Source organism: Pseudorasbora parva, chromosome 21, assembly GCF_024679245.1.
Source record: "Pseudorasbora parva isolate DD20220531a chromosome 21, ASM2467924v1, whole genome shotgun sequence".
Lineage (NCBI taxonomy): Eukaryota > Metazoa > Chordata > Actinopteri > Cypriniformes > Gobionidae > Pseudorasbora > Pseudorasbora parva.
The window spans coordinates 32164440-32175634 of NC_090192.1; the positions used below are offsets into that span (position 1 = coordinate 32164440).

The following is an 11195-nucleotide window of genomic DNA, read 5'->3' on the forward strand; positions in this document are numbered from 1 at the left end:
AATATTCTAATGTCTTGTAATAATTATTTCTTTCTACGAATAAGGAATAGTGAACGTTAAAAGGATCAAGATAAGGCTGTTTCAGGGTTATTTAATGCTGAAAGATGGATTAATATTTCATCCTAAAAGCAACATATGTTAATATCCACAAACCTAGAGAAGGTTCAATTCACAAGAAATAGTGCTAAGGTGTGTTATGTTCAATAGTTATTTAATGTGGTTCATTTATGCATTAATTTAGGAGGCACAATTTTCTTAAAATTGCGATAACTTGCACATAGGCTACAACAAGTACCCATTTCTCTATTATCAAGTGTGATGTGTTTTTTATTCAAATAAATACTGAGAGATTAAAAGAGACTTTCACATTTCAAATTTAATTTTAATGCATGTCTTAAAATTATACCAGCAGAGTTTTTATGTGTACAGTGGACTATGCTAAAAGTTATGACCTTCAAAAATATTTAGTTCAACAAACTGATGTGGAGCAGGAAGAGTAATCTTGGATGCTCGTTTCAATTTACTTTAGAAAGAACTGATTTAAAGTCTATCTGCACTTGGAAAAACTTCCTCTTTTGGCATGTTTGGAAGCAGAGTACTACTTGGCTGTCTCCTCACGCATTGTTTTCCTGCAGGAGACAAGAAACAACCTTAGAAAACATAGATCCAAAACTTTGAGACCAGCCAAACAACATTTCTTTCGTAGTTTGTCTGGTATATTGTGACAAGCAGGGTGGGCGAGAGCCGTGAGCGATCCGAGACCAGTGTGACGCGCAGCTGCCGCTCATCAAATCACGCACCGACCTTGCGCTGCTCTCTCACGGCTCTCGCCCACCCTGCTTGTCACCTATAAGGATGATTATTACGATTTCAGATATTATTAAGAATGACAATCAACCAAGTAAAAACAGTATCTGTTTTGCATATGTAAAGCAAGCAACCAAGAGCTGTAAATGAAAAATCCACTCCCCTAGCCTCAAGAGGCACACTGGTGCCTGACACCTTTAGACTGCAGTCTTTAGCGTCCTTGTTAGCACACCCACCTCCCATGCCAGAGACGCCGGTTCAAATCCCACTTGGAGCGGGTCGTGTAGAACCGGTTACATTAGTACCTTTACTAATAGTACCTTACTATGGAAGAGAGGTATAAAACTAGAAGCAAAGAATAGATGCCAAAGAACCAGCGTTTATAAAGGCCGACTGTGTTGTTGCCTCGCGTTGGGGGAAAAGAGCCCCTGAATTACAGGTGACTGTCAATAGCATGTGCATTCTGCACCTGCGTGTAAAAGAGATAACTGTCTATTCAAGCAGATATATTCCTCTATATTCGTAATTCAAAAAGGGAAAGCAAAATTAAGGTCTTAGGTTATTACGAAAATATTTGCGCAGTCTTGCACAGGTACGATGATGTACAATTATAACAGCCTTCAGTTGACTTGCTCGCTTTCATCACTTGTGCTCTTATTCTCGTGCACTGACTCGTTCGCTAAGCTGAGCAGCCAATTAGAGTACTCTCTCTCTGAGATGGCCCACAGTAACTCGCGGGCCATCAAAAACATGTTGAATCGTCCAAAATAAAACAGACGCCGTCCGATAAGAGCCAACGGCACAGAACACACCAAAAAAGCTAAGTCGTTGATGCTTAAAAACAGCCAGACGGCCGACCATCAGCTTGGTGTGTCCCTGGCATAAGGGGTTAAGTGTAATGGATGCAAGCTATTGAAAGAGTAAGAGCTTTGCATGTAAACCTCACTCCTCTGGCTCTAAGCGGCACGCTAGACACTGCTATCTTTAAAGTGCCCGTTAGCACACCCGCCTCCCATTCCCTCCAATGCCGGTTTGATTCCCCTTTAGAGTGGGTTGAGTAGGACCGGTTACACATAAAGATAACATTCTTTATTCCCCACCTTTTATCTTGCTTATCATCCTCTGTTTTCTTCTCAAATTCCAAAGCCTGAAAAAACTCCATCTCTGCACAGGCCAGCAGTTCGTCCATGTCTCCTTCCCCCCCATCATCCTCTTTGGAGCAGCTATGTTTCATTTGATTCCTCTCTCTGTACTGAGATTCCAGAACCTTCCCTCTCCGGGTCTCACGTTCGAACATCTGTAATGAAACAAAAATCCACTCTTAACAGTTTAGTGTACATCCAAATGACTAATAATTATTTTGTGTTTTAGAATCATATATCTTTTAAAGGAATAGTTCATTCAACAACAACAACAAAAATCCTGTCATCAAAAACTCAAATTTCATGTCAATATGAATATTAAATTATGTTTTATTAACAAAGTTCAAGAGGAATACGTTTGATCTATCCAAATCATTGTGTCCTTCTAAACCAGCTGTCAGCAATCAGCAATTGATCTATCCAATCATTATGTCATTCTAACCAGCTGTCAGCAGTCAGAAATCAACATGTCCACCAATCAGCACAAGTGAAGGACTACATAAATACCCAGTCAACACACCGATGTTCATTGACAGTTTTTCAGCATCCCTCCACCACCCCGTCTTCCTCACACTCACCTGGTTACTTTCCTAGAGACAGGGGGAGTACTCTGGGTTCGGGCCAAATACCGAGCTCGGGGCCCTCTCCTCGGACAGCACGCCAAATACACATACTATTACGCATTCTATTTGCTCTCTGATTATTTGTAAGTGTGAACTCTTGAAAGAGTAAATGTGTTTGCACTTGTGCAGGAAGGTGTATATTTGTGTCTCACCTCTGAGACTAAGGCCTTCTCATCCTTTCCCAGTCTGAACAGGCTTGGTGACATCCTCAGCAGTTTGACGGTTCCCAGCTGAGATCCACAGCACACCAAATGGTTATTATTTTGTATACGGATGCTGTACAAAGCTTCGTCACAAACCTGTGAAGAAAAAACACAAACCATAAACAAATAACAATTGGATATTTAAGTGGGAGACATTCTCTGTATGAGAAGATATTTAGGACTGACTTTGAAACTGAGAGTAGGGTCCTTCTGTTTAAATAGTAAGTCCCATACATCCAAGGTCCCGTCCATCTTCACCGTAAAGAAGACAGAGGGTCTGACTGGACTCCAACAGCCATCTAACAGATAAGTCTTGTGATTTCTGTAGAAACAGATTAGAAATACTATACAAGTAGGTACACCAAACAGCTACTTAGGGCAGAGATCTTCAACCCTTCTCCTGTCCAGCAAAGTTTATTTCCAACCTGCTTCAGCACACCTTCCTGTGTATTTTCAAAAATGCTGCGTCCCAATTCGCCTACTTATACTACGTCCGAAAAGTACTCTTTTTGTGAACAAAATGTATGTACTTTTAAGTGTATAGCAGAAGAGCATGTAGATTTTAGGGCATACTACTTCGTATTCTGTAATGGAGCTTAGTTACGTGCATCTCATCACAGTTTAAACTGTCGTCAATCATTGTCACAGTTAAAATCCTGCACATTCAGTTTAATTTCCTACACTGTAAAAAAAAATGTCTTGGTTTTTGTTGGTTTAACTTAAAAAAGTAAGTAACCTGGTTGCCTTAATTTTGAGTTTATTGAAATTCAAAATTTGAGTTGATATAATGAAGGAAATTTGTTTAATAAATAGAAACTCAAAATATTGTTGTATCTGAACCAAATAAAAAAATGATAAATAATGAAAATAGAACTATTTTACTGCGTCATCAGAAATAAAGCACACACGATTACCCAATATGCTTACAAAATCTTTTAATAATATTTTAATAAAGGTTGTCGAACCTCAAAAAATGGTCATTGTATTAACTAAAAATCTTAATTTCAATGAACTCAAAATTTTAAGGCAACCAGGTAACTTCTTTTTCTGTTTTTTTTTTTTTTTTTTTACAGTGTACCATATCAGAGAGAAATGTAGCCACGTGTTGATCTGCCATTCGTGAGTCTTTAATGCAGAGACTCCCTCATGTGTTTGCAGTTTAAATATAATGATGCTTTAAAAAGTTAATGGCCAAACGTGTCATTACAAAAGTTCACAATGCTGCTACAGGTGAAATATAATGTGGACAACACTGAATAAATATCTTTTCGTCAGGCTAAATATTGATATTTGATCACTCAAACCTTTATCTAAACCTCTCTACTTAACCAACGGACTGGCACATCCGTCATGTTTGTAGTTTAAAAAAAAATGTATCCGTGTTTGTAGTTTTAATCAAAATTACGTCACACTCGCAATGGGTTGTGGGCAATATCAGCCGTTAGAGTGTGTGTCAATCTGTGCTTCGAATTCTGACCAGAAATAGTAAACCATCCGGGTATCTTTGGCATACTCTTTTCAACATACAACGATTTGGGACATACTAATTCTTATGCAAATTAAGTGATCTTGAAGATCTTGATTAGCTTCACCTGTCTTTAATTAGGGTTGGAGCTAAACTCTGTAGGACAGAGGGTCCCCAGGAGCAGGGTTGAAGACCTCTGACTTAGTAGTCTGACTGAGCAGTGGATCCCAACCTTTTTTTTTAGACATTTTTATTGACATATTAAATCAACGTGCTTAATTAATTTAATATATTAACCATAATTAATTTGTGATTCCAGAAGTTACGTTCTAAACATCCTTGATTCTACATCCTTGAATAAGGACAATTGTTATTGAGGGAAAGTAAAAATAAATGATTTTTTATCGTGATTTTATGTTTTTAGAGTTAGATTATTTTAAAATAATAATAATAATAAAAATAATATCCAATAATTAAAGTATAGTTGATCCAAACTATACATTACACATAGTAGAAAACATTTACTGAGTGGTATGAATGCTGCTCTGTCAGTATTTCAGAACAACAACACCGAGGTTCTTACTTGGTCGACATGATGGAGGTCTCACTGATGTCCTCTGACCAGATGCGGGCGGTGCAATCAGCCACTGTCAAGAAGTTCTTCGGAAAGAAGGGATTCCTCTGCAAGGCGTAAACGGGGCCACGGTGTCCGTGGTATGTGCACACAATCGGGTCATTTGGGGTATCCAACTTGCGACTGCACGAGACCACAACCCCCTGCTCTGTGCCCACCAAAAACTTGGCCTTGTGTAATCAAAAGCCAAAAACTTTTAAGTTATTAACATAAATGTTTCCACAAGGGAATGGGCTAAACAACATGAAAACTGGTCTTACCATAGTGTTCTCAAACTCCATTGAGACTGCACCAAGAGCACTGTTACAGTCTCCCTTCCTACTGGGGTCCAGCACAAGCTCCTTGTTGGGCTCACTCATCTTTCGAATGTCCCACAACTTTACCTGGTGTCATACAGATACTTCTTTGAGTTTACAGCACTCATTTCAAGGGTGTGTTGTCCAGTTCAAAAATGTGCCGTGAAATATTGGTGGCTTATTTAATTGATTGTAGACTGTTGTGTCACTGACTGTACACAGACCTGACCATCTGTAGAAGCTGAGAAAGCTTCAGTGCATATCTTTGACTGCAGCCAGATGACCTTGTAGACAGGATCTCTATGGCTATGCTTAGCGGCAGACATCTGTACTGGCTTGCTGCCGCTCCGTGTGTCCCAATAGCCTTGAAAAAGGGCCAACTCTCTTATTAGAGGACAGTAAAGACATTTAAATGGCATATAAACCGTAGACTGAAAGGACTGCATCTCTGAGCTTCAGTGTGTCAGATGGATTGAAGAAGCCACATCCACTTTATATAACCATTTATATTCATAATGAAAACAAACCGATTTGTCCATTGTAGCTTCCCCCAACAAGGATGTGAATATCTTTGGGGTTGAACTCCAGACAAATAAGAGGAGATACAGGATTCAGAGTCATCTCTGGTTTGCTGCTGTTTTCTGTCGGTGGGAATAGATCAATTATTACCAAAAGTGGCAAGCATGCCAAAATAATGGCAATGGCATACCAGTGTTCCATATATATGAGTCGAAGCTCATATTTTTAGGTGCCCTCTGAAATTCCAGATATGAGTAGGCAACAGCTAGTTTATGATCATCAAGTGGATGCCAGGACAAACTGGTGGCTGCACGCTTTTCTTTATTTGGGTCTCTAGAGAAAATCACATTGCATTTTAATTACATTAGTGGCACAGAAATTACATACTGCGTCTACCTACCATCAATCTAGACATATGAGACCCTTCATGTCTAAATAAGGAGTCCATGTGCTCTAATATGTGTGCTCACCTGAACACATTGATGGTTCTCGCTGATACCACGCTGCTTGACATATCTTTCGTCACCACCCTCTTAGCTTCATCAAATTTGGATAAAGAGCAGATGCCACCTTTGTTTTGCTTGACATGGTGTTCTGTGACCTGCAGTGGACAGGAAGACAATACTCAGAATTTCAATCACTTCATGAACTCCACAGAGGACCCTGTGGGTATCTACTGCATCTGTAAAATGTTAAATTTAATTTAAAATCTGACACCAGAACTAAATTCAATTCAGTTATCTCCCTGCTGTCTTAAAGGACTTGTTCACCTTAAAATGAAAAATCTGTCATTCTTTACTCTCATATTGTTCCAACTTCCAAAACCATGTGTTTTTCTTTCTTTCACTGAACACAAAATAAGTCCTGATGATTGTAATTTATCTATGCAATTGCACTGCCAATGCCTATGCAATAACAATGAATGGAGACTACAGCTTCAAAGCTTCAAAAGGGTGCAAAAAAAACGCACCATAAAAAAAATAATCATCACATGGGTTTGTAACAACATGATGGTGGTCAGACGTACAGTATTTTCATGTTTAGCTGAACTATTCCTTAAAAATATTACAGTTCCTGACATACTTCTGAAATGTTTTTATTTGTTATGGGAATTGTGGTTATGGTGTTGCACTCACAGTAGCAATTTCCATAACCGTGTGCTGATAACACACATCCTTCTGCACTTTCTTCCTGTAGCGGCTAGTTGACTCCATGTCATCTACATCGATCGTTTTCGGCCAACCCCCCTCTTCATGGTTTATTCCATGTGACACTGGCCCAGAGTCAATTTGAGTCTCTGCGTTCACCTGAACAGGTCAAACAGATATTTTCACGTCTCCACCATGTCTTAATATCCTAGATAAAATATTAAACTAAAAAAAAAGGATGGAAATATATCTTGAATTCATATTTTCTATCTCACTGGTAAGCAGTTTACGGTTAGGGTTAGGTGGGGACAATTACATTTTTCATGAAGTTAAAAAACAGGAAGTGGAGCAAGAAAATATATTCTCTGAAAAAAAAACGTGTAGTAAAAGGCAATACCGTCATATTTGTACATCATTGTTGCTCTTCTCACCTCATTCTGTGATAATTTCTTGTGGAAGTGTGTGCCTAGAACTACAGATCTCTTACTATTAAGTCGGTGGCCAGAGAAGGGTCAGTCGGGATGTCCTCAGGCACCACCACATTTTCTGGAAGGTTACATGATTCACTGCATTCAGTGTCCATTTTGACAGCTAAAGGAAAACATGGGAAAGGGACATATGATTTATGTGATTTCTTTTGATTAAAAAACAAACAAACAAATAAGATATAAAATAAACAATTCTGATTAATTAACCCTTTATGTTACATATTTGCCATATAGCAACAATTAATTTCTACTATTTTCCTTGTTATTCAGAAAAAAATACTATAAATTGCACTATGGGAATTAAAAGGGCAGGCCTTAAGGTGGCCAATAATTTGCTGTATTTAAGTCACATGGACCCACTTTATATTAGGTGGCCTTAAAGGGTTTATTCAGCGATTACCATATGGCTTTCTATCAGTAGAAACCCTGGAGTATGATTCGAATGTTCAGTTTTTAATTGTAGTGTCTGTTCTCTAACTGAACTGATTTTATTAAGATGAACGCGGTGGTAAGAAAGTGATCAGTGATTCAGTAGCTTTGGCTTTGGGAGTGGCCTCACAGGGCAGTGAAGCATTCTGGGAATTGTTGTCTTTCATCCCCATGAGACAAAAATATTTTCTGTCTTTTCTCAGTCTAGAAGGCACCAAATTAAAAAATAATGTCACATTTCTACTACATTAATGACCCAGTTTAAATACAGATTCATCTCCCCAGCACTGAAGTACCCCTTTAACTACTATGTACTAACATTTTAATTAATAATTTGATACAATGCACTTATTGTTTGCATACACTCTAAAAAATTCTGAGTAAAAAACAACCCAATGTTGGGTCAAATATGGACTAACCCAGCGATTGGGTTGTCTTTAGCAAATATTTAACCCAACCGTGGGATTAAAACAACCCAATTGCTGGGTTAGTCCATATTTGACCCAACATTGGGTTAAAACAACCCAGCATTTTTTAGAGTGTATATGTTAATTACGTTCTGTAATTAATCTCTGTAGTTACATTTATAAATACACTGTTGACACTACCCTTACACCTAACCCTACCCTTAAACTTACCCAAAACACAACATCTGTCCCTAACCTTACCCGTATCCCACCTCAATATCAGTAAAAGTGTACTGCAATACAATATGAATACAATAAATATATTGTACTTATTTTCTGATGCAAGTACATAGTAGTTAAAGCCACCTAAAATAAAGTGGGGCCAGTCACATTACATTTAAATGTCCCTCCAAAACACTTTTTTCCCATTGTCACCCTTACACAGAAGATAATGCATTTCTAAATATTTCTTCTCAAAGAGGATTTTTGCAGCATCTTTAGATAGGCTATTTTTTATTCACAAATCAACTTTGTCTAACAAAGTTTTACTGTAAATTAAGAAATGTTGAATTTTCAATGTTGTCATATGGCAATGCTGTAGTGGAATACAGTGATGTATTTCTCCATTAGGATTTTTTATAGATAGTAGCATCAATAATACGATTGCGATTATTTATTTATTTAAAGTGTTTATAGTATAGCTGTGTTTATATGTGTAACAAAACAATTTATTTTTAGAAAATGAATAGGCCTACAGCAATATTTCACGGAAAGGAAGAGTGCATAGTTAGCTCTTCAATGTGATGAGAGTGGGGATGGGTTTCCATGAGTCCCAAGTATATAAATCTATAATTTTTAAAATAAATGTGAATTTAAATAGAAAAGAAAATCGGAATTTGATAGAAAAACTACTTTTGGACCTGTTGGTTCAAGGTTTGTATGACTAAAGGTATTTCACGCTATAAAAACTTCATGGTTAGAACAAAACACATACCACGCATAAGGGGTTAAATGAAAATGTTTTGTTTTGTTTACACTCTCACGTAGGCCTAACTGAAAAAAGTTGAATGGCCAGTCCATAACGTTACCCTTCTACATTTCTTCATACATCTAACTGAGCTATAGCTAACTTGTGCTCTTTATTTCCACATAGTACAAAGGTATAGCATAACAAAAATTGCCCATAAAAAGCAGGAATGTCTGCTAAACGACTGATTTGACACTTGCTGAAACGCAAGTTTAGTGGCTCGTTCTAATACCGCCACCAGAGAGCGCTAACCACTAAACGTCTCGATACAAATCAGATGTTTTTGCCATTAAAGCTAATCATTAGAAAATATCGTCATACTTTTAGTTATGTTCCACATATTTCTGTAATTATTGAGATTATCATTTTTAAAGATATATTAGGTTTGAAAATCTTAGGTTCGATAAATTAAACCTTTACTTACCTTGACACTGAGAATATGCAAGATTCAAAATATAACCGTCGACAGTAATAACGTCATTCTAAAAATAAAAAAAAGAAAGACACAGAAAACCCATTGACATTTACACGCTGGGCCAGAAGAAAGCCGTTGATATTGTCACAGGACAGTGTATTTAAGTTATATTTATAGGTATTGAATTCGAGTTTTGTTTTTTTTAACAAAGTTCTTAAATAGTACTAATTACGTCTCTCATGAATATTAATTAGATTGTGACACTGAGCCCAGAGCCATAGAAAAAGCCAATTCGTTAAGCTTAAAAGCAGTGTTTTAACGTATGTAAAGCAGGCGCTTTTGCACTCTTTGTCAAACACCACAGACTATTGTTGGAAGAAAAAAATATATACATTTTTAATAATGTAGTCACAAGATAAACAAGGAAAAAAAATACAGAAATACAGAAAATAAAGAACAGAATGCAACAAGTTTTTGATGAGACCCTAGTTAGGCTATAAGCTGCAATTGTTCATCACCACATTATTTTAATGCAATTACAATTAATACAAGTAAAAAGAGCTTTAAAAAGAGTAAAGCCTAACATTGACCCATTGTCTAAATGTTCCAAAAAGCTTACATTTTATCACCTGAGAAACTTGGTAAAGAGATATACATATATTGATACATACGTACAACAATGTATAAATCTCATGTACAGAAGATACCTGAATCAGTCCTAAACCTGTGCATTATCAGGTTTCTTAACTCTTCGCACCACCACCCTGTTCCTGCGTCCCTGTCTTGTGCCGGGCTCAGGTGGATTTCCTTCTCCTTCGGGGGCTGGACGCTCCACTCGCGGTGGTGAGTGACTCCTGCCAGTTCGGGCTTCATCCACAAACAACTCTATACCCTCAAACTTTGTGGTCAGCTCTACAAGTCTCTCTTTCAAGGAGTTAAATTCCTTGTAGAGGTCATTTAGGGCTTCAGATAATGGCTGAATCCTGAAAAGACCACATTAATGGGGCAAGTATGACAATAGACATGTTTCCACCAGTTATAGGCTAATAGTTATTACACTTCAGGTCTATTTCAAAAAGTAACTTTTCTTGTTCTTTTTCAGATTTTTTTCTCTTAAACAAAAGTTCCAGTTGTAGCCTACATCTATGCCTATTTAAAAACATACAGGCATTTACCATAGCCTACCTTCCATAGTCTGGTAGCACTGTATTGTGATCATTCAGAAGGAGGTCTTTGACTTGGGTCATGATGGCATATTTCCAATTATCCAAGACTAATGTGAGATTGGCGCATCCTCTCAAGTTCACCTTCTCAGCTAACAAACAGGGGGAAATACAATACATACATACATTATATACATACATGCATAACATACATATGACTATTCAAATGTGAAGTGAGATCATATAATAAAAATAAAATAATATTTTGAGTTTTGAAAATTTTGTAAACAGTTTTTGAGTCCCTCAATTGTCCTCGGTGTGAAAATATGGATGTGAAATTCCAGGAAAGGGCTCAAACATGCAAAAGATGCTAGATGATTTTTCTGAAGAACGTTGGGCAGTTTAACTGCTCATGACAAACAAAAGATC

The 11195-nt window shown here is 37.4% G+C and overlaps 1 protein-coding gene across 2 annotated transcripts; it reads right to left on the reverse strand.

The window, feature by feature from the left end:
- Positions 1–392: 392 nt before the first annotated feature.
- Positions 393–9723, reverse strand: dnai2a (dynein, axonemal, intermediate chain 2a). Of its 2 annotated transcripts, XM_067430466.1 has the most exons (13): positions 9613–9723; positions 7325–7428; positions 6826–6996; positions 6160–6290; positions 5880–6022; positions 5698–5811; positions 5395–5534; positions 5135–5257; positions 4824–5044; positions 2962–3097; positions 2725–2871; positions 1908–2104; positions 393–629 (listed from the first exon to the last, which is right to left on the reverse strand). In XM_067430466.1, the coding sequence occupies exons 2-13, from the start codon at positions 7418–7420 to the stop codon at positions 599–601; spliced, it is 1650 nt and encodes a 549-aa protein (XP_067286567.1). In that variant the 5' UTR covers positions 7421–7428; positions 9613–9723; the 3' UTR covers positions 393–598. The 2 variants fall into 2 exon arrangements, with proteins under 2 accessions (XP_067286567.1, XP_067286568.1); XM_067430467.1 differs by lacking the exon at positions 5698–5811.
- Positions 9724–11195: the final 1472 nt, after the last annotated feature.